Genomic DNA, 22,191 nt, shown 5'->3' with positions numbered 1-22,191 from the left:
ATGACTGTGGGTGATGATCTGTATGGTTTTATCTTTAACTCACGGCTCTAGGGTTTGAGATGACCAAATGGGTTATAGTTGAGTTATAGTAAAAGCACTCTCAATGATTTTCTTCTCTAAAACGAATGTGTTGTTGGAGTATTTCATTGTATCCAGTTTTGAATTTAACTGCTTCAATTGCTGCTTACTTGGTTAATACAGAAAAGAACCACAAGCGCATTCTCCTAACAAATAATGTCCTTTTCTGGTTCTTGAAATGAAACACATTTTTGGAAGGGTTAGTAAGTGATGCAATACTTTCTCCAAAATTACTCCGAAATGAAGCCATTTATTATCAGTAATATAAAACTGAATAACTATTTGTCTGTATAATCTATTTCTATTATTTATATTTATATTTTTTTAATGCCATGTAATTCTCATATGATAACATAATCTCTAAAATGTATAATGGTACTTGAATGCGCTCAAGGCCTTGCTCAGTAGTGTCCTGCGACTTGAGTAGTATACAAAGACAATGTTATGTTGTTTTTAAGCATGATTTTGCCTTTATTGTTGACAGGACAGTGAAGTACTGGCAGGAAAGTAGGAGGTTAGAGAAGGGGGTGTGAGTTCCGGACATGACCCGGGTCAGACTCCAACCCAGGTCCACGTGAGCCATGTAGTTGTCTTGTAGTTTCGTTTTTTCTTGTCGTCAATGGGAGTGCGGGGGCTCGCCAACTGCACAGGGCCCGAAAGACTGTACACAACTTTGATTTCGTGCGAAGTACTTGGGTAAAGTTATTATTGGCCCTTAGGGTATGACAATTATGTATATACAGTATGACTTATGTTTCTGGTCTACAGTAGTAAAATGTAACTGAATGTTTCCATTGGGTTTATCGCTGTTATTTTATGTTATTTTGTTTATTCTTGGCTGGAATCAGATGGAGATTCTGGCTGACCCTGTGTGTTTTATGGATAAACAATGGAAGAAAACAAACTCATTTGACTGCGTTATCAGATTACCCAGCATGCACTTCACTGGACATTTGGTGATTTTATAACACATAACATCTGAATTTCTCAGGCTATTTGAACTTCCGGGGAAAACCTTGTGTAAAAATAGCCGTTGAAGACAAAATTTCTGGAATTTGTGCTGCCATCTTTTAAGATCAGTACGAATATTTTTCAGCAGAGTTTTTCTGTTTTAAAGGATGTCCACAATAATTAAACTTTTGTAATTTCTCATAAAAAATTGAATTTCGGCTCTAAATGAAACAGCCAGAAACCTCCAAACAGTTTTAAACACATTAATAACTTTAGAAATGCATGTGGTGTTTTCCCTTGCAAAAATCACCACCACGGTGCGGATGTGAACGTCCCCCGTGCACTGAACATTTTCATGTTTTTTAAAACACTGCCAGTTTGCTTTTTGTCTCTATAAAGTCTCTAATATCCTGGTCCCTGTATGGATCACACGTCCCTCATTCAACAAACGTCTGTAGGATTTTTTCATATGTTTTATTATTCAGAAAGAGAGATTTATCTAGTCCGATTGTGTAGAAAAGTAAAAGCACACCTCTCCTGAATGAGCAACACTACCTTGGCTTGTACTTCCACGGACGATGCTGTTAGGCCTTCACACAAAAAGTTGAATACTTACTGTTTAAAATCATGAGCAATAGTATTGGTGATGCTTTCTTTACCTAACACCACTAATGATGATATTGGCAATCTAGCTGCCGTTATGTATAGGAAATGATTGTTTATCATTTGTATCGAAGAAAGTATAAAAATCAGCAGAAAATCTTCTGGAATGTGGATACGCAGGGTGAAAAACCCCAGAAGAGCAAGAAGATGCAGATGAATGTCGTATCTAAGGAACAAGCATAAAAAACCTTGGTCCTCATGATGTTTGTGTAGGCAACAAGAGGGAGGGCAGATTAATGACCGTCACTGCTACTGTCAGACCTTTGGTGTTGTGGAGTTTTCTGGAGAATACAGTTTCTTAACAAAAGTATCTGATAAGAAGCTTTTTGTTCAAGTGTATACATGTGAGAATAATAAGAAACGATGTGCCGCCCCCTTTTGGTCAATAGTGTCAGTGCAGCATGTTTTTGAATTAGTCTTGATGTTTGAAGGGGTTTTGCTGTTGTTTTTTGGATTTGGATTTGGATTTGGATTTGGATTCAATTTATTGTCATTGCACATGTACAAGGCAACGAAATGTGACCTCTGCATTTAACCCATCCAGAGAGTAGTGAACACACGTACCCCCGGAGCAGTGGGCAGCTATCACTACAGCGCCCGGGGAGCAAGTAGGGGTAAGGTGCCTTGCTCAAGGGCACCTCAGTTGTTAGTTTGTCACATTATAGAATGTTGTAGATAATATAATATAGCAATTATAGACCACATCACAGGCTTTTTATTGCCAGTGCATCATTTAGAAAAAGAATATGTAGAATAATACACTATATAGGACAGTATATTGGAACTATGTCTATGAATAAAAAAAATGTGAACAAAATAAACCTGGTGTGTTCGTTTCTTCATTTAACTTCATTTAATGTTTCTTTCTTTCTTTACTTATTCATTAGTGGGTGAGGCCAGAAATCTTATTCCCATGGATCCCAACGGGCTGTCAGACCCCTACGTGAAACTAAAACTCACCCCAGACCCCAAGAATGAGACCAAACAGAAGACCCGCACCATCCGCTCCTCGCTCAACCCCACCTGGAATGAGTCTTTCATCTTGTGAGTTTGTCGGTAAACATACACACACGTTCTCTTTATTATAGTGCAGCAGTTTTCTCATGGAAATGAGTGTTTGTGCGCAGTAAGTTAAAGGCATAGGATAAGGAGCGACGTCTGTCTGTGGAGGTGTGGGACTGGGACAGAACCACACGCAATGATTTCATGGGCGCAATGTCTTTTGGGGTGTCTGAACTCATCAAAGCTCCCGTGTGCGGCTGGTTAGTCCAACACAAACCACACTGTTCCTTGACTCACTGTTTGTAATCTAAAAGAGCGTGAAGATTGTGATCGATATTGTGTGTGACAGGTATAAGATGTTGAACGAGGAGGAAGGCGAGTATTATAATGTGCCTATTCCAGAGGAGGATGACATTAACCTGGAGCTGCGGCATAAGTTTGAGGTGAGAGTTTAATATGTTCATGAAGAGCGATGGATGATGGTACATCAGTTTCTTGTGTAAGAAATGAGTGCCCTATCCCTATCTAAAATCTGTGGACAGATGCCGGAGCAGTTTGGTGAAATGAACACATGCATGCGCTTTACACTAGATCGTGACTCTCCAGGCCTTAAGGGACTGTCAGGGTCACCATGGTAACTGTTGCCATGGTTAGGTCCTGTGGTTGGTGTGTCGCTGCGGTGCTGAAGGGGTCTTATGTATTTACTGTTTTAATGCTGCGACTGTTTGCTTTAACCTTTCTATGTTTGTATTTCTGAAAACTTCTGAATGTTCTTCTTAATGTTTCCATCCTCAACTTTCACTTTCTGTTTTTACCCCTTTCTCTTTCTCTCTCTCCATTTGGGGTGTCCTGGGTAATAGCCTCACTGTTACTGTATCAGTGAAACCAGGCCTGAGAAATAGTCATCATGATTTTACATTTGAGACAAACCTAAAATCTTCTGTTATCTTATACAAGCTGTTATTGCATTGTAATTTAATGAAAAGAACACTATTTAAAAAATAGGATATGAAATAAGTTTCAAAATCCTTCCCATCTCCACATCGTGGTATGACATGTCGTAAAAATAAAACATGAAAACATATAACATTGTGTTATATAATAAATATTTATTTGCTGAGGTTCACGTCATGACTTCTATTGTGTCAAAGTTTCAGGGTGTAATTTTGTTGTTATGTTAATGAATCAAAAGTCGTTTTATCACCCCTACTGTATTCAGATGATATTCTAATTCTACTTGATGCAACATCATGATTTTACTTTCCCTTTATGAAAAAGTTTCAGATTCTTAAAAGAATACGGCATGTTGTCAATAGGTTCTGTTTAAATTAAAAGGAAAGTGATGATAGGTCAGTTAGTTCGGTTGTCCCCAAAGTTTCCTCGAATTAAATATTTCAAAGCTTAATTTTTAGACAGGCGATTATTCATGCACACTTACTTGAATTTGACTTGGGACCTTAGGCAGAGACATCTACAGTAGTGATTTATTTCACTTTGCTTAATTTAGTTACGACTGTAACTTCTGCTCAGAGTAAACACTTCTGCCAAGTTTCTTCCACTTGAGTGGATGAGGAAAGTTTCTGCTGATAGACCCTCTCGCTCAATTTGACCAGGGGAATGAGTCTGCTGTGAAAGTGAAAGTGACCTATTTGTCATGACCCATACCCGAAATGTACCCATCCAGAGAGTAGTGAACACACGCACAACAAGTCGTGAACACATGTACACCCGGAGCAGTGGGCAGCTATCACTGCACAAACAGACTTTGGAGCTCCTAAAATGCTAACTTGCTTCTGGGGTTTGCATACCAAAATACGTCATTTCTGAAGCTCCCTATAAATTTGAAAATTAGTTTTTTTATTTGTAAATTTCTAGTTTGCTGTTATTTTTATTAGTGTTTGATCGGTGGCTGCTCCATCTAAACATCTTTAAAGTCGGAGTAAAGTGACATTAAAATATGTGTTCTGAGTTTGTCACACAACAGAGAAGTGTGTTATTAACCACCCGGCCAAATTGAATGGAGAAAAAAACATCCAAGTAAATAACATAAGTTATCAAAATCTTGTATAAAAAATAAGCAGGACTCTGCTCTAAAATGCTGGGGGCTGTTGGCGCTGAAGCCACGCTCACTCGCGTGCTCAACCTGAATCCCCAGCCCAGTAGGCTATATGTGAATTATGTGAATACGTTTTATGGGAGGATTTGAACGCGCGATATTCATCAATAGATAATTCACGAGCAGGTTAAAAGGTATGCGTATTTAGCGTGCTGTCCGGGGAGAGGGCTCCGAGCCCGGCAGTTTCTTCCAAACTCTGAGTACTCTACCCCTGTCCGGGGAGAAGGCTCCGGGCCTGGTATGAGCCCGAACCCAGAGCGCGTTGCGGTTACAAATAGCAGCCGGCAATGTATAAAAATAACCAATCACATATTTAAAAACAACAATACTAATTTCTCGCTAGAAATGCCATCAAAAGTTATTGAAAGTGAAAATTAAAATTACATTTATACAAAACTATGCTCCAACGGCCGCCATTTTATTTATTCGAGCTTGGGCCTTCTCGACAATCACGTTCCTAGCATGTTGTTATGGAAAGACAGGTCTCTGTCATTGGTTAGCTGTGAAAAATGTACTTGACAGGGCGTTTTTTTTTTCAGAAAAGTTTAACTTTTTTCAACCTCAGAAGATGCTCTGAGCTGCTGAAAAAGACACTGGCGCTGGCGTTTTTAAAAAGCACTCAGGACTTTTGTTAAAAACACGGTTTACTCCATAGGATTACAATGTAAAACAGATGTTAGCAGCTTCAAAAAAGAAGTCAAATGTGACCATGGCCTAAGACAGCTTTGTCTATTTGTAGTGGTTCTCTCTTGAGCTGATAAGGTAGATGCTGAGATTGCTGATAGCGAACCAGCCAGGTGGATTATCTGCTCGGGCTCGTCTCGAAATTAGTTAATTAAACATCATTCACTGAAGCACATCGCGATCACACGCAGTGATCCTCCCTCCGTCCATTCGTGTCTGCGTTACACTGCAAAAAATGACTTTCTTACTTAGTCTTTTTTCTTGTTTTCCAGTAAAAATGTCTACAAATTCTTGAATCAAGATGCATTTTCTTGATGAGCAAAATGACCTAAGAAAATAAGTCTTGTTTTTAGTAAAAAATATGAAATTTCAGTGAATTTGTGCTTAAAACAAGCAAAAAAATCTGCCAATGGGGTAAGAAAAATAATCTTGAATTAAGGTTTACCTTTTTCTTAGTCACTCAATTCAAGATTATTTTTCTTGCAGTTTTATTTTTCTTGACATTTTTTGCAGTGTACCATTTGCTTGTTATTTGGCGTGAGATTTGTTTAGTTGGGCAGAGTGAGAGCATGAGAGAGCCTGAAAGCGTGTGCGTGAGAGCTTACAACCCTGAGCTCGTGATTGAGCTGACACCTGATGCTAGGCGCTCTAGGGATAGGGGAGGGGCCATGCATGCTCGGACGCTCCATTTCGTCATCGATCCAACGTTTTTTCCGCATAAAAAATCCTGAACCGAGAATTGGTGAAACTCCACATTTCCGTACTACATACTTCTGAGTCTTTGTAATGAGTTTCAGCAATACATTTCTAACATCTATAATGTGTTTAGAAACAATTCTCAGAATTCACTTTACCCGGACTTTAATGTTAAAAAGCATTTTTAGTTGTATAATGATTATTATTATTGACATGCAGTTTTCCATGACCTCATATTAATTTAGTAATCGTTTTAATTTGTCACTTTATGGGACTATTACAAGGAAATAGTGGAATTAAAAATGTGTGGAAATGGGGCAGATGTAGCTATTAAAACATAGACATTCTCTTCTACCAATGTATATAGTTTAACTTCTCTTGGTTAAAAAAGGGTAATGTCTTTCTCTTTATGTATAAATCTGACATATCAAATACCACCAGCATCAACAAAAATCATGATAAACAATGAAACCCAAATGTGGAGAGTCTGGTAAACAGGCGTACGGTAGATGGTACACTGCAAAAAATGACTTTCTTACTTCTTTTTTTCTTGTTTTCCAGTAAAAATGTCTACAAATTCTTCAAGATCAAGATGCATTTTCTTGATGAGCAAAATGACCTAAGAAAATAAGTCTTGTTTTTAGTAAAAAAATATGAAATTTCAGTGAATTTGTGTTTAAAACAAACAAAAAAATCTGCCAATGGGGTAAGAAAAACAATCTTGAATTAAGGTTTACCTTTTTCTTAAACCCTATTCGCACGGGATTAGTATTACCTGGGGACCTCTGGTCATTTGTAATAATTGCAGAGATTGTCTGTGATCATGTAGCGCATTCGCACGGGATAAGTGAAGCCTGTGATTTTACTCAAATTTACTGACTTATTTCCCAGATGTGATGGCAAGGCTTTGCGTATAGTTTGAATAGCCTATTGTTGTATGTTATTTAATGATATATAACCTGTCAGCATTTGAGACCCGCGATCGCGGTGATCTTCCGTCCGGTTCGCGATCACGGGTCTCAAATGTTGACAATGTTAAATCCCCATTCACACAGCCCGCTGATCCCGGAAAATTGGCAAAAAATTGCCAGAGTGCCTTCTGTGTGAACGCAAACGCATCCCGGATAGATCCGAAAAATGATTCCGGAAAGGGGACCTATAACATTGATCAGTCCCGGAAAGCGCCCTGTGTGAACAAAAGGCAGAAACAATGCCGTAAACGCCGTGTAGTGATGGCACACATCTATAATAAATCGTAAATAATTTGGCTATGAAAACAAATATAGTTAAGCGATTTTTTTTTCGTTTGTAAATCAAAAACTAAAAAATAGTCCTACTATTTGTCTTTAGTTTAATCATGGATGAATGCAAGAGTCCTAATCACCAAACATAAGGTCAGATGCGAAAATAGAGTTGTCTGCTTCTAAACGCTGTTTAAACTTGAAATTACTTACTGTATATCAAAAATATTAACACGAAAATACACAGCGCTTCAATAAACTTGATCGCTTACCAACCTTAAAAACGGCTGTGTGCACCATAGCCACGGGAACGTATTTTGAGCAGGGGGTGCTGTGATTTTTTTTATGACTATGTTATGACTGTGCCATGGGCGAGCCGCTTAAGTTTAATGTTAATAAATAACGGAGGCAAAAATTAGTTGCTGCCGAGAATAAAGAAAATCCCAGTGTGATTATAGGATACGGCATAAAAACAAACATATAAACGCATGTTATATGTATGCCTATAGCCAAAGCAAAATCTGTTGTACGAAAACTAGCTGCACGGCGGCAACTTAACCACCCAAACAAAAACCATGGGCAAACCGGTCACGCGATTAAACACAACTGAGTGCTGCACGGCAACAGCACAGAAATCAACCCGTAACGTTACATATTCTGCCTGTAGACCTATTAGCCACAATCTCAAAATCAAGAAATAACTGTCTTACATTTCTGCTGGCCTGCATGCAAAACTCCGAAAGTGGCATTTCTTTCTGGGTTGACGCTGCTGAACAGGGACGTGCACAGACATTTTGAGGGGCATGGGCTCAAGTGGAAAAAAGGGCACTTCTCATATTTGTTTTAATTTTTTCCAAACAAAATGTTAAATATATTAAAATAACTATTTTTTTAAATCCCTCACACTCACCCAATTGTTTCATTTTCCAATAATGGTCTTCTGTAGAATTCACAAATTTTATCACAAGAACAGACAACAACATGAAATTAAGCCACAATGTGTATGTTTTCTATGCTAAAGTTTCAAGTATATATTTAGGATAAATGACTGCACAAAGGAAAATGACATATTTTCACTAATAATTTGTTTATTTTGCACACGCCTAATGTTGTGCCCAATAACACCAAAATAATTAAAACAATGACCTTCACATTAAACTGAAAAAGGCAGTTGGTGCTAATTTGTTATTTTACAGGAAAAAAACCTGCAAAAATAATTAAAACACACGCAAAAAATGATTGACAAAATACAAAAATACAGCTGCTTAACTAATTATTATTATTATTATTATTAATATTATTACCTATAATTACACTTACTGTACCACGCACGCGCGCGCACACACACACACACACACACACTAATGGTGACAAGAACTTTGTTTCATATTTGAGGGAGGGCAGTTTAGATCTATCAGCGCATACACAACATATAAAATGGATAGTTATTAGATGAGGAGTCTGACATCAAACTTATCAAGTTATTGTTTAAGGCAGGGCATTTTGAGATGTTGGTCTATTTTGCTTTCATGTCTTCTTTTGCTCTAATGGAAAGGACATTTCCAAAATACACATAAAGTTGTTTGTTTTAAGCCTTCTATACCCTCGTCTGTTTGCTTCTGTAGATTTCTTCTAAATTATCCAAAACAAGCGACATATACAGTATATCTGCATATGTAAACATAACATTTTAAGGGAAAAGACTTTTGATGTAAGTCATATTAACTAATAACTGGTGGTATGCTATAGTTATTTTGTATATCCTGTTCATCTGAATTGCCTGACAAATGTATGCAAGTTAGCACATTTTAATTACTTAATGCCTGGTTTACATATCAATGAGGCGATTCTGATGACGTTATTAATTTGACTGTATTCAGCTGTCGTTTCTCCATCAAGTATGCCAATGATATACTGCCTCAGCCTTAACGAAACTTTAGCTATTAGCTTACTCATTAGCTCATAAGTGATGGATGTTAGCAAAACAATATTTGCAGTTTGTCTTTTGGATAATTAGGTGTGAATTCGAAAGCACATGTAGCTAGTCTGTTCATCACCACTCACCTCCACACCAAGACAAACGCTACTGGAAAGGAGGGAGGGCTTCATTTCTGCGGCTCTCTGCCTGATGTGCCAAACGTGCTACACGCACAGCTGTATGGCAAGCCGATGGTGTCAGGATTACGCCATAGATTAAACGCGTTTATATCCGAACGCCGTTTTTACAGCGTTTTAAACAGTATTTGCGCCGCAAAATACGGCGTCGCGATTCCAAACGCCGTAAAAACGCGCGAAAAGTCATCCATAACGCCGTATTTAACGGCGTTCTAAGGCGCTTGAAAAGCGCCGCTGTCTTGCCATATGACGGCGTAAAAAACGCCGTTTTGTATGGCAAGCCGATGGTATCAGAATTACGCCATAGATTAAACGCGTTTATATCCGAACGCCGTTTTTGACGGCGTTTTAAACAGTATTTGCGCCGCAAAATACGGCGTCGTGATTCCAAACGCCGTAAAAAACGCGCGAAAAGTCGTCCATAACGCCGTGTTTAACGGCGTTCTAAGGCACTTGAAAAGCGCCGCTTTTTGCGCCGCTGTCTTGCCATATGACGCGCGTAAAAAACGCCGTTTTGGTTGCACAGAGCGCGCGTTATTTACGGCGTTTTGTGTTTCGTATAATGAGCCCCTCCCGCTGATTTCCGCAGCCAGTAAATTCGAACTGTTCTCACCCAATCACTGATGAACTGAGCCAGACCAGAGCAATTTACCACTGATCATTTTACAGGATTTTATTATGTGCGCAGTGTTACCTTTGCTAATATTAAACAAACCATTGCTTGCTTTCCGAAGAGGCGACTTCTTCTCTTTGGAAATGTATAGTTACACAACGTGGTCAGCAATTGTATAAAGGCCAACCAATCCCATTGTAATGTATCCTGCGTATTACATATAGCGCGTATGGCCTACGTGAAAAGCAAAAAAGCAATCGGTTGAAATACTGTATTAGCTAATTTCCAACACCAGAAATCACTCCTGGTATAAGCGAGGTCAGCCAGAGTAAAAAGTAAACTGCATTCCCTTTAAGCAGAGGATAGCTACTGTGAGTGGTGGTCTGCTGCTTAGCAAGATTGACTCGCAATCTATGACAGCATCAAACGCCGGTTCGAGACCCGCTTAATCCATTAGTCAATTTTTACGTAGTTGGTCTTGTTCTGTTTATCTGTATCGCCTGGTCGTTTTTAGATTTATATTTCAGTACTTAATGCGTGGTCAGTATGAAAAGAAAGTCTGGAATGAGAGAGCTTTTTATAAACCGTATCTGCACTTGATTTTTGCTGCTGAACTCACACATCAGTAGCCTTTCGTGCTATAAACAGGACGAACGAACAGTAATAGATTTTACATTGACGCATTTAGCAGACACTTTTATCCAAAGCGACTTACAGGGGCCTTTTAGTCTATGCATGTCTTTTATCAGTAGCCCATGTGATTTTAGTTTCCATATTACAAAAATTGATGGACTATAAGGAGACGCAATAATGTTGCGCAATGATTGTAATGTAACAAGCATGAACTTATTAACTAAAATATAACACAGCCCAAGTCAATGCCACATGCCTTGCCATTTACCTCCATGAAGAGACTGACGCTATCGTGCGTGGAACTGCAAAGAAACTTACAATAAACAGCCACGTTTCCTTTTGAAATGGAAAAAAATATTATTCAGCACATAGAAATAAGTGCGGCATTCACCCACTCATGCTGCCTAGCCTGGCGGCAAAATGAGATGCGGGCATGCTATTTACAAGCTACAGGCAAAACTATTTTAAAAAGTTGGTTTGCACAAAGATGGTGGTTAAGCCTACTGATCCCATTGCTCCGAATAGTAGGCCTAATTAAACGTAATTACATACACTGTAAAAAAATCCTGTTAAAACAGATAAAGTACTGGCAGAAAATTACCAGTACATTTTCTTTTATTTTACGGACATTTCCGTTAATGCTAAAATGTAATGTAATTCAGTGCAAAATGTAAAATGGAGAACATGCATACTGGAGTGAGTCGTGGTCATTATTTATCTTTGTTTCATATGCTTTGTCGAGTAAAATCGATCATATCTAAATGCTTGGGTGAACGTCCGAGAAACAGACATACTAAAAAATAAGCGTCCTCAGACAACCTGCCAAAATAAAAGTCCGGTTAACTTGGTATTTTATGTGGACAAATATATTACTATTTGATAGTAAAAAAAACTTTAATTTAGATAAACTAAATGCAACGTTAGTTGTTTACCTTTGAAATTATTCTTTCTATTTTTATTAATGTTTCTTATTTATATAGATTTGTATTATATTGCATTTTGAATGTAATATGGCAATGTAATGTATTAAATGGGTCAACTTTTCACAGATATTAATGTATGCAATTTCAGCAATACATTTTTTTTCTAAAAAGGAAACAAATTAGTTGTTCATTTTAAGAGACCAGTCTTATTTTTTCTTGTATATTTAGTATTGCTCTTTAATAAAGAAAAAATATTTATTATCCGAATAATCGATGGAAAATCAGTAGAATACTCGATTACTAAAATAATCGATAGCTGCAGCCCTAATAAAATTTTATATTGCCTATTATATCGCTAAAGAAGAGACAGCCTTTGTGTAGTTTGGTCTGCTTATTACCCTACATAAGAAAAACAGAGTGGACATAAATCCAACACATGACAACGACAAAAGGTGTGCAGAAATGATTGTACAAATTGCAGACACAATGAAAGGAAGCCTTGCAGAAAAGTTGAGAGCAGCACATTATCTGTCTGTTTTGATCGACGGAGACAGCGACATCTCGAACACGGAATGTGAAATTCTCAAAAAAATGTGAAAGCTCAAAGCGGCAAGATGTCCTGCTTACAAAAGCTTCTGGGCCAGTGATATCCATTGTCTAAATTGACCGAGTAGACTTTAAGAATTTAGAACCAAGAACTACTTTATTACAGACGTTCATACAGTTCAAATTAAAAATAATTAAATACTGTTAAAGAGACAGCTGTTGAAATAAAAGAAAACCCAATGTACTTACTGTATTCAAATAAATGAAATCACTTTGCTTTTAAAGGTCTCCTTTTATCCCTTTATTAGGTAAAAACACATTATTTAATACATTTTCATTGCGCCCCTAAAATTCTTTAATGTGCTCCTACATTTTTCAATTTAGGAGCACATGTGCTCCTTCTGAAAAAAGTAAGCGTTAAGCCCTGGATGAATGAGGCCACTGTGCTCATTGGGACCTTCAATGCTGCAGAAATTTTTCTGTACCCTTCCCAAGATCTGTGCCTCGATATAATCCTGTCTCGGAGGTCTACAGACAATTCCTTGGACTTCATGGCTTGGTTTGTGCTCTGACATACACTGTGAACTGTGGGACCTTATATAGACAGGTGTGTGCCTTTCCAAATCATGTCCAATCAACTGAATTTACCACAGGTGGACTCCAATCAAGTTGTAGAAACATCTCAAGGAAATCAGTGGAAACAGGATGCACCTGAGTTCAATTTTGAGTGTCATGGCAAAGGCTGTGAATACTTATGTACATGTGCTTTTTTCATTTTTATTTTTAATAAATTTGCAAAGATTTCAAACAAACTTCTTTCACATTGTCATTATGGGGTATTGTTTGTAGAATTTTGGGGAAAATAATGAATTTAATCCATTTTGGAATAAGGCTGTAAGTAACATAACAAAATGTGGAAAAAGTGAAGCGCTGTGAATACTTTCCGGATGCATTGTATATGGTGATTTTTGTCTGAGTACTTGGAGGTCTGAGTTAAATCATAAAAAATAATTCATTTATATTATCGGGGACACGTGGCACACGGTTTCCTGAGAATGATTTGTGTGTGTCATATTGTATATTTTCACCCCCTCTCTAATTTAGGGAATGATGATTACTAGTTTGGTTAGTATGTGTCTGTGTGTTTAGATGTAAGGAACCAACATAGATGTGTAAGCAGAACCGAAAAAAGTTTCAATGCATTTTTGGTTGTAAATCTGATTTCTTTGTACGGCCTGAGCCACACAAACAATCAGCCAGAATATTCTGTGATAACGTCAGGAGAGGATGAGAGGTAATGAGGAAGATAGACAGTCTACCTGGAAGTGGATATTGAACTGACAGGCTATAAGAGAAGGAGGAAGAGAACTGAGATATGTCAGTCAAGTGAACGGGACAGAGTCTCGGACACAGAGAGGGCAGAAACATTTGGAACGACGAGAGAGAGAGAGAGAGAGAGAAGATGAGAGAGAGGGCAGGATCAGGCATACTCAAATATACACTGCAAAAAATGACTTTCTTACTTCTTTTTTTCTTGTTTTCCAGTAAAAATGTCTACAAATTCTTGAATCAAGAGCATTTTCTTGATGAGCAAATGCCTAAGAAAATAAGTCTTGTTTTTAGTAAAAAATATGAAATTTCAGTGAATTTGTGTTAAAACAACAAAAAAATCTGCCAATGGGGTAAGAAAAAAATCTTGAATTAAGGTTTACCTTTTTCTTAAACCCTATTCGCACGGGATTAGTATTACCTGGGGACCTCTGGTCATTTGTAATAATTGCAGAGATTGTCGTGATCTTAATCCTGTGCGAATCGCCATGTCTTGAATTTGTAAAGTAAAAATTCCCCACAAATTACCTACCATATTTGAGGAACACGAGTGTCACGAATCGTGTGCGGAAGAACCCAAATGCAGGCAGGCAGTGGTGAAGGTTAAACAAGAAATATTTATTTGAAAAACACACAACAGATGGGAAAACTGATACAGGGACGTAAACGGACGAAACTAACTTGCACTAAACTGAAAAAACAACACTTGACATAAACTAACTCACCTTACTAGACTTGAAACAGCAGAGACAGGAAAACTGGAACACATGGAGAGAAAAGACGACTGAAACATGACCGAGCACAAGACAGCAAGAGGGTATTTATAGACACAAACAGGATAACGAATGCAGTGTGACATTAAAACTTAGGGAAGGCAACAAGAAACGAATGCGGAACAGAGACGAGACACTGGGAAAACACATGAGAGGTAAAAACATACATCTATGGCCTTCATAAAACCCAAGACTCTGCCCCGATACAACGACTAGAATATCATAAAAAGATATCATGTGACACCGAGGTCCTGTGATAATATTAGTCCAGTGCGAATCGGCATCTCTGTGATTTGGCGCGCTCATATATCATTTTTCAAGGTTTATCCACCATTTGCGAATAATGGAGGCTGTTTTGATATTAATATTTAATATTAATGTCATTTCCATACATTGCCAAAACTGTTGTTCTGACCGGGAGTCTCCCGTTTATTTATTTATCTTGGAAACACTAAAAGCATTTTTTACATAGCGATCCCAGAAAATACACAGAAAATTTGTCCCGGGATCGTTAGATTTTGTTCATTCACACTGCCAGTGATTTTCTGGAATCTGTGCGTGCGTTTACACACATTCCGTGAAGATTCCGTAAAGACACATGACGTAATATACTGCAAAGTTATGTAATGTGCATTTTTTTGTCGTGAAATGAGGGTTGATAATGGTGAAAGATACTTGTGTTTTTAGGTGGCTAAATAGCGCAGTTTGTTATTATTACTGCCTTCCTTTATTAATTAGGCCTAAATAATATCTCTTTTTTTTTGGATATTATTCTGTAGCATATATTATTGCCTTTTGCAAATGACAAAGACGTCAATTTTAAAAAAACTTTTGTATTTATATGTTTATTAGTAAATGCAACAACGAAGAGGCAAATTTACACAACCTTAATAAAAAAATATAACGGAATCCTGCGAAGTTAAAATAGCCAGTATTTTTGCAACATAGCCTAATGCAATACAAAAGGCACGATATAATATTTTCAGTAATATGATGTACAAAAATGTGAGTTTAAAAAAAGTTTATCGTTTTTTAAAACAAAGTTTGAGAAAGGTTTTGTAGCATTTAGATTTTGTAACCATTTCGAATAAGATCACGCAGATCGATGAAAAACCCGTTAATAGGGCCTAAAGCATATTGCAATAATCTATAAAAAACATAAATAAACACTTAGGTGGTATATGATCATCATGTTTATATTTACAATGTTTTTGTTGAGAAAACAAGCACATAAATGTTCGGGTGAAAGTTTGGAGTTAGTCTGTTAACAGCGGGTTTCCATCACTCTGGTTTTATTCGCATTTTGAAGTTTCCATCAGAAACGAGTGATGGAAACAGCAAATTTCGAATTAAAAACCTTAATTCAAAAAAAAGCTTTTATGCTCGCTTGAGGTGGTTTTTCATTTTTCGAAAAAGAGTTAATGCGAATAATGGGAGATGAAAACGCATTTGCCGAATAAATTCCTCCAAAAAGTCACGTAACTGCACTATGAGACGGCGAAACCTGACTAACCAGAGTACTGATCTTGCATTTATTGTGTTTCGTAATCGTCTGCTTGCGCAAGTATTATTATATATGAAAATTATAATATTCAGTGGCTTCTCTTACTATTCTTACTGTTATTTAGTGGCAGTTTATTAGGACAGTGATGGCTGACTAGTTGGATGGAAACGGTTCTTATTCGCAAATGTTTTATGCGATATTTCCAATTTTGCACAGAAACACCGGGCTTCTCCGCAGCACGAGCACGGAAGGTGCACACATAGCCGCGGGAAGTGGGGGTGCTGCGGGGGCTGCAGCACCCCCTGGCCGTCGAGCGAAAGAAAAACTGAAACAGTGTGAAAGATAAACAAATAAAGGCAGAGACTATTTGCACCAGGTCCGCCCACCAGTATGTAATTGGAACAGGCACGTGCAGAGGGGGGTGCTTTGGGGGCTTGAGCCCAGGCCCTTTTTCTTCCTTTAGAGAATGTGCCCTTTTTCTGGGATTTTTTTATTAATGGATTATGTATGTGCGTATGTGTTTCTATTTGCGACGGCTTTCCCTGGCAAACCATTAGAAAATGTCTGGTCAGGTTGGGAAATGTTGAGAGTTCTGATGCCTTTCTCCCATCCGCGTCTCCACGCAGGCGTGCAGCCTCACATAGTGCGCACGCGCAGCACAGCTGTATGGCGATGGTGTCAGATTAATTGCGTTTAATCTATGGGGCTCATTATACAACAGACAAAACGCCATAAAAGACGGCGCTCTGTGCAACCAAAACAGTGTTTTTTACGCCGTCATATGGCCAGACAGGGCGCAAAAGGGGCGCTTTTCGGGGAGCCTTAAAACGCCGTTAAATACGGCGTTATGGACGGCTTTTCGTACGCGGTTTTTACGGCGTTTGGATGTAAACGGTTGCTAATTCTGAACCATTTCTGCTCTTTCTTCCTGCATGCATAATAAAATTGATTGTGAGCCCTGTCAGAGCGTTTCATTGGTTGAATGAACTGAATGAATACGCCCTACTTAACGAGTCAATTGAGTTAAATGGGATTGAATGAACTGGAACATGTCGTTCATGGTCTAATATTCTGTGTTCCATCAATGCAAATTAGTTACTGAACTTTTCTGAAAAATAAAGTAATGACCTGGTTTAATTTCATTCTAAGGTGAAGTAAATTATGTCAAAACAGTTGAATCTTTGTATGGAACATTTAATTACACCAAGTAAATGATTTAAACCATTTAGATTTTAGTAGACTAAATTAATGTATATTTATTTGACTAAAATGTTTTTCATATTTCGTCGACTAAAACTAGACTAAAACTACAATGATGGGGTTGATAAATGTGACTAAAACTAAATTGCATTTTGTCAAAAGACTATGATAAAACTAAATCAAAATTTGCTGTCAAAATTAACACTGGTAGAACAAGCAAGGTCGTTCTAATTAAGCTATGTTAACGGAATTTACCGAACCTTAATCTAATAACATAATATATTATTTTATTTTATTAATTTATTACCTATAATAAAGGTAACATAAATAGGTAAGAGAACAAGAGTTAGAAGAGTAATTTATTCGTAACAGAAAACAGTATTTACCTATAATGCAGTTTTGCACAAGTCAGAAACTCCACCCAAACTGAAACAGAGATATCATCCCATATAAATTAAATTATATGAGAGAATGCGGCATCATACGTCTAAATGCAGATTAAAGGTTGGCCATTACTTCAATCAAAATAATCATTACGAAAATTAAAAAAAAAAAAGCTTGATTGCTTAGCAACCTTAAACGGTATTATTTATCTGCCCCATGCCATGGCGGAGCGCGTTTCTCCGCAGCCGGCCTCAACAGACTGAAAACGGACANCCTATTTTATTTAGGCCTAATTAATAAAGGAAGGCAGTAATAATAACAAACTGCGCTATTTAGCCACCTAAAAACATAAGTATCTTTCACCGTTATCAACCCTAATTTCACGACAAAAAAAATGCACATTACATAACTTTGCAGTATATTACGCCATGTGTCTTTACGGGATCTTCACGGAATGTGTGTAAACGCACGCACAGATTCCCGAAAATCACTGGCGTGTGAATGAACAATATCTAACGATCCCGGGACAAATTCCCTGACACATTTTCCGTGTATTTTCTGGGATCTCTATGTGAAAAGGGCTTTTACAAGTGTTTCCAAGATAAATAAATAAACGGGAGACTCCCGGTCAGAACAACAGTTTTGGCAATGTATGGAAATGACATTAATATTAAATATTAATATCAAAACACTTCAAAACAGCCTCCATTATTCGCAAACGGTGGATAAATCTTGAAAAATGATATATGAGCGCCCCAAATCACAGAGATGCCGATTCGCACTGGACTAATATTATCACAGGACCTCGGTGTTCCTCAAATTATGGTAGGTAATTTGTGGGGGAATTTTTACTTTACAAATTACAGACATGGCCGATTCGCACAGGATTAAGATCACCGACAATCTCTGCAATTATTACAAATGACCAGAGGTCCCCAGGTAATACTAATCCCGTGCGAATAGGGTTTAAATAACTCAATTAATCAAGATTATTTTTCTTACCCCATTGGCAGATTTTTTTGCTTGTTTTAAGCACAAATTCACTGAAATTTCATTTTTTTTACTAAAAACAAGACTTATTTTCTCAGGTCAGTTTGCTCATCAAGAAAATGCTTCTTGATTCAAGAATGTTTAGACACTTTTACTGGAAAATAAGAAAAAAATACGAAAGTCATTTTTTGCAGTTGTTAATGTTTTTGTCGCTGACTGGTGACTCTCTCTCTCTCGCGCGCGCGCGCGCGCTCTCTCTCTCTCTCTCTCTCTCCCAGTTGTTCCAAATGTTTTCTGCCCTTCTCTGTGTCCGGAGACTCTGTCCCGTGTCACTTGACTGACATCTCAGTTCTCTTCCTCCTTCCTCTTATAGGCCTGTCAGTTCAATATCCACTTCCTGAAGGTAGACTGTCTATCTGTCCTCATTACCTCTCACTCCTCTCTGACGTTTATCACAGAATATTCTGGCTGATTGTTTGTGTGGCTCAGGCCGCTACAAAGAAATCAGATTTACTAACAAAAATGCATTGAAACTTTTTTCAGGGTTCTGCTTTACACACTCTATTGTGGTTCCTTACATCTAAACACACAGACACATACAAACCAAACTAGTTCATTGTTTTAATGATCATTCCCTAAATTAGAGAGGGGGTGAAAATATACAATATGACACACACAAATCATTCTCAGGAAACCGTGTGCCACGTGTCCCCGATAATATAAATGAATTATTTTTTATGATTTAACTCAGACCTCCAAGTACTCAGACAAAAATCACCATATACAATGCATCCGGAAAGTATTCACAGCGCTTCACTTTTTCCACATTTTGTTATGTTACTTACAGCCTTATTCCAAAATGGATTAAATTCATTATTTTCCCCAAAATTCTACAAACAATACCCCATAATGACAATGTGAAAGAAGTTTGTTTGAAATCTTTGCAAATTTATTAAAAATAAAAATGAAAAAAGCACATGTACATAAGTATTCACAGCCTTTGCCATGACACTCAAAATTGAACTCAGGTGCATCCTGTTTCCACTGATTTCCTTGAGATGTTTCTACAACTTGATTGGAGTCCACCTGTGGTAAATTCAGTTGATTGGACATGATTTGGAAAGGCACACACCTGTCTATATAAGGTCCCACAGTTCACAGTGTATGTCAGAGCACAAACCAAGCCATGAAGTCCAAGGAATTGTCTGTAGACCTCCGAGACAGGATTATATCGAGGCACAGATCTTGGGAAGGGTACAGAAAAATTTCTGCAGCATTGAAGGTCCCAATGAGCACAGTGGCCTCATTCATCCAGGGCTTAACGCTTACTTTTTTCAGAAGGAGCACATGTGCTCCTAAATTGAAAAATGTAGGAGCACATTAAAGAATTTTAGGGGCGCAATGAAAATGTATTAAATAATGTGTTTTTACCTAATAAAGGGATAAAAGGAGACCTTTAAAAGCAAAGTGATTTCATTTATTTGAATACAGTAAGTACATTGGGTTTTCTTTTATTTCAACAGCTGTCTCTAACAGTATTTAATTATTTTTAATTTGAACTGTATGAACGTCTGTAATAAAGTAGTTCTTGGTTCTAAATTCTTAAAGTCTACTCGGTCAATTTAGACAATGGATATCACTGGCCCAGAAGCTTTTGTAAGCAGGACATCTTGCCGCTTTGAGCTTTCACATTTTTTTGAGAATTTCACATTCCGTGTTCGAGATGTCGCTGTCTCCGTCGATCAAAACGGACAGATAATGTGCTGCTTTTAACTTTTCTGCAAGGCTTCCTTTCATTGTGTCTGCAATTTGTACAATCATTTCTGCACACCTTTTGTCGTTGTCATGTGTTGGATTTATGTCCACTCTGTTTTTCTTATGTAGGGTAATAAGCAGACCAAACTACACAAAGGCTGTCTCTTCTTTAGCGATATAATAGGCAATGTTAAATTTTATTAGGGCTGCACCTATCGATTATTTTAGTAATCGAGTATTCTACTGATTTTCCATCGATTATTCGGATAATAAATATTTTTTCTTTATTAAAGAGCAATACTAAATATACAAGAAAAAATAAGACTGGTCTCTTAAAATGAACAACTAATTTGTTTCCTTTTTAGAAAAAATTTTATTGCTGAAATTGCATACATTAATATCTGTGAAAAGTTGACCCATTTAATACATTACATTGCCATATTAAATTCAAAATGCAATATAATACAAATCTATATAAATAAGAAACATTAATAAAAATAGAAAGATAATTTCAAAGGTAAACAACTAACTTTGCATTTAGTTTATCTAAATTAGTTTAAGTTTTTTTTACTATCAAATAGTAATATATTTGTCCACATAAAATACCAAGTTAACCGGACTTTTATTTTGGCAGGTTGTCTGAGGACGCTTATTTTTTAGTATGTCTGTTTCTTAACTCAAACCATAAAATGTTCGTGAAATAAACTCTCAGAGCAACTCTGGAGATGAAGTTCGTGTGTTCTTGTCCTCATAACGCGCAGACGCAGACAAATTCATGAGCATCACTCGTGTAGCACATTAAGCTGTTCATTAACGCAGAACAGCCAGATGGCATGTGTAAATAACAGGATTCGGCATCCACTAGTCCGCATCTAGTTTTATGCACTCAATGCAGCCGGACAACAAATTTCACTCGCAAAATAGTCTAAAACTAAGTAAAATAGCAGTTCACCATTTCAATAAGATATCATTCATTTATCAGCATGAGAAATATGTGTGAGCGTGTGAACAGACTAAAATGCGTGTGTCTCACGGTGAATGCGTGAGACTTGAGAGCCCTGTAACATGAATAGAGTTTAGCGGGCTGTGCGAGTGTGCGTTAGTAATAACGGTCCGTGGGGAAACGCAGTGCTCCGTGTCTACTGTAGTTAAATGGATTAAACAAAGCTTCGAGGCAACTAAAATTGCCTCAATGATTTTTTGTAATCGAATTACTAGAGTAACCTAAATTTTATTTTCAGCTGTCGTCTTTTTTCTTCTTCAGAGAACAGCACCTGCCTTCTAACAGCTGCCTGCATGGTTGCCAATTCTTTGTTTTCTCTTGCTATGTACGCATCTCTGCAGAGTGCATGCTTCCGCGATTTACCGTGTTTTTGGACCATATCTCGTTTAAAATGAGGGTTTGCAACAAAGGCCGAGTTGCACGCTTGTTTCTGTCCTCTGCAGTACTTTAAGTTGTCATCAAAAATTAGCCATGGGAATGTTTTCTGCCACTGTGGATTGAAATTGTCTTTCCTACCAGCAGTGGAGGATGAACCGTTATCGCCGCTTGGTCCCTCATTTACGTTTTCGTCGCCTTCCTCTTCCATATCCTCCTCAGGATCGACTGTTTCTGTCACGCTCTGTCTTATGAAATAATGACTAATTGGCTTCATAATTCATGTATGTTCCGTGTCTATCTCTCACTATGCGTTACTGCGTTTACCTCAGTTTTTTTTTTAATGTGGCACCTGGACGCACTTTGCGTGGATCACGTGAGTTTTTTCTGAGACTGCGTTATTGGCGTTTTATCGGCTTTTCATAGAAAAAAATCATTCGCACACGTACAACTAAACTAAAACATTTTCCAGTTCGCACACATCTATTTTTAGTCGCAAATGCGAGTGAAATGCTCACACTGTCGAGCCCTGTCATCTGTAAATGGAAGAAGTTTGAAACCACCGGGACTCTTACTAGAAACTGAGCGATCGGGAGAGAAGGGCCAGGGAGGTGACC

The 22,191-nt window shown here is 37.7% G+C and overlaps 1 protein-coding gene across 1 annotated transcript in view; it reads left to right on the top strand.

Annotated features, from left to right (window-relative positions):
* The window catches only part of prkcab (protein kinase C, alpha, b), a 288,207-nt gene that overhangs the window by 238,933 nt on the left and 27,083 nt on the right, over positions 1 to 22,191 (top strand). The window contains 4 exon segments of the mRNA XM_057345103.1: positions 2,580 to 2,736; positions 2,820 to 2,954; positions 3,044 to 3,137; positions 18,815 to 18,844. Coding sequence (XP_057201086.1) covers positions 2,580 to 2,736; positions 2,820 to 2,954; positions 3,044 to 3,137; positions 18,815 to 18,844 — 416 coding nt within the window.

Source organism: Triplophysa rosa, linkage group LG11 (assembly GCF_024868665.1).
Source record: "Triplophysa rosa linkage group LG11, Trosa_1v2, whole genome shotgun sequence".
NCBI classification, from domain to species: domain Eukaryota; kingdom Metazoa; phylum Chordata; class Actinopteri; order Cypriniformes; family Nemacheilidae; genus Triplophysa; species Triplophysa rosa.
Note: the sequence above shows the minus strand (reverse complement) of the source record. Positions and strands in the feature narration are given on the sequence as shown.